The 2,345-nt window shown below is 35.5% G+C and overlaps 1 protein-coding gene across 1 annotated transcript; it reads right to left on the bottom strand.

Moving 5' to 3' along the window:
- Positions 1-889: 889 nt before the first annotated feature.
- LOC143631577 (putative carboxylesterase 18) lies at positions 890-2,139 on the bottom strand. Its single transcript, XM_077100298.1, has 2 exons — positions 1,546-2,139; positions 890-1,347 (listed from the first exon to the last, which is right to left on the bottom strand). The coding sequence occupies exons 1-2, from the start codon at positions 2,137-2,139 to the stop codon at positions 907-909; spliced, it is 1,035 nt and encodes a 344-aa protein (XP_076956413.1). The 3' UTR covers positions 890-906.
- Positions 2,140-2,345: the final 206 nt, after the last annotated feature.

Here is a 2,345-nt window from a genome sequence, read left to right as displayed (position 1 = left end):
TTGAGACTTGCTTTATCATATTTATAAAAAAAAATTTTTGATTACATATATAAATCACAAGTTATGTGATAAAAATTTACATATGTGTAAAAAAACATAGATATGCGTAAAAAAAACTAATTTTCATAATTGTAATCGTAAATATAGACGTCAAAATTGATAAAACTACACTTAAATAACATCGATCAACATAAAATTTTTTTTTTATAAAAAACGTTAGTTATTAAGAGTTCCTTCAAGTTCTTAAATAATTTAAGAGTTCTCAAATGATATATATATATATATATATATATATATATATATATATATATATATTGGTTAATGAAAATGGAGAGGCAGGCATTCACATAATATTCATGTATCGTTATCTCTCTATTGTATATGCTCGTGTTCGTTTATTTAAAATCTAAAATGAAAAGTTTAAAACAAAAGTTCGAAAAAAAAAATAATTATAAAAAATTAAAATAGCAAAACAATTAAAAATAAATATCTAAATAAACCTCCGTAACACGGGGGCTAAAAACTAGTATATGAATATTTTACTCCAAATATAACTAACACATATGATAGAATTAAAACAATATAGGATTAAACAACCCTTATAATTTCGTTAAATATAATTTATATTAACATAGAACAACAAAAGAAACAAGGTAATGATGATAATTATATATTAGCAAAGATTTAAACATTTAAACGTAAAACCTTATTTCAAAACAAAAAAGTAACCAAACAAAATAACACATAAATGAATAAAAGTTTAATTTCTTATTGGTCTTTTTACAAACTTCATGCCCATATCGATCTTCTAAGCCTGAAAGCAATAAACAAATTAAGGTAATAAATATCTAAAATGATTTGTATTTTAATACAAAAAGCAACTAAATATATGAATGTTTGGAGACTTCATAAAAATTTCAGTGATACCTTGTTTAAGACTTTGTGAACGAAGCCCTTCACATCCGATATAAGCTGGTCAGATTCCGGCAACTCCGAGAAAAGGAAGAATACGTGAAACATGTTTGGGAAGTCAATGAAATACGCTCCCTTCCCGTTACTCTTGAGCCACTGGTAGTATCTTATATGCCGGTCCCGAAGGGGATCAAACCCAGCCGCGACCACCATGGTCGGTGGAAAATCCATTTTGGATATGTCCACCGCATTGGGCCCGCTAACATTGATGATTGGATGGTCTCGGTTGTAGGGTTCAACCGACGGCATGAATGCGTTCCAAAACCAATCCGTCCGCTTCATTGTCACAATAGGTACTGATCCATCCAGCCGTATTTCAGAATCGGTTCGCTCTTCCCCACCAAAAAATGGTTGGATGGCCACCAGGCCAATTACCTATAAAATAAAGCATCATAGTATTGTTCATCAACAGCCATGCAGGTGGTTGTGGCTAGATTGTATATATATGCCGTTTCCATTTTGTAATAAAGAGATACACATGATCATGCTTCGCTTAAATTAATTAAGATATGAATTAAGTTGTTTATTTTACAACTTATAATATATATGATTGAAAAACGAAAGGTAATGTACCTGGAGTTGCTGGAATTTAGATTGGGAGGCTCTTAGAGTCACATGATGAGCTAAGTGTCCGCCAGCGCTATCACCGGCGATAAAGCACCGCGAAATGTTGGCATTCTTGGGCAGCCATTTAGACCTATTCTTTTCATTATCGAGAAATTTCAGCACATCAAACCCGTCATCATGTTGGGCAGGGTGTCGGTTCTCCGGTGCAAGACGGTAGTCGACAGAAACAACAACGGCATGCAACTCTCTTGCGAACTTGCGGCAAACATAGTCATATACCGGGACGTCCGGGGAGAGGATAATATATCCACCACCGTGAAAGTACACCATCACCGGGAGATCTTCCGCAGCATACTGCGTGGGGACAAATACACGGAACCACAGATTGCGGGTTGGATCGACTACGACATCGTGTGTCTTGACACCGTGGACGGGTATGGACAATGGTGGGGTTCGGAAGTCCACGAGTTTGAGAAGACGGCGGGGCACTGTGCTGTCTTTCCGGAGAAGTAGGTCGATTGCAGGGTCTATTTCCGATAGTACAATTCGTGTACTCAGGGGCAAGGATAGAGATTTCGGACTTTGGGTTGCTGATTCCATTAATACAAAGATTTAGATGGATGTGTACGTATTCAAAATTCAAGGCGTGTTACAAATGCTAAACATTTTTACTCTATTTATACGGGAGGTTATATCACACCATATCTGATTATTATTTTCGGTCAAATACCTACTATCACCACACCACCGACGTATTTAACAAATTGTGTACTCCCGGCCCAAGTTGAATTCAGAACTCTTGTATC

The sequence above is a fragment of the Bidens hawaiensis genome, unplaced genomic scaffold, assembly GCF_021521415.1.
Source record: "Bidens hawaiensis isolate Kalapana, Puna unplaced genomic scaffold, B.hawaiensis_p1.1 tig00006109_1, whole genome shotgun sequence".
NCBI lineage: Eukaryota > Viridiplantae > Streptophyta > Magnoliopsida > Asterales > Asteraceae > Bidens > Bidens hawaiensis.
This window is presented reverse-complemented; position numbering and strand designations above follow the sequence as displayed.

Bases quoted from the DNA above. Each gene is read 5' to 3' on its own strand.
- LOC143631577 (XM_077100298.1), bottom strand. From the start codon at position 2,139: ATGGAATCAGCAACCCAAAGTCCGAAATCTCTATCCTTGCCCCTGAGT. The intron at 1,348-1,545 runs GTACATTACCTT...TTTATTTTATAG, and splicing joins CTAAATTCCAGCAACTCCAG to GTAATTGGCCTGGTGGCCAT.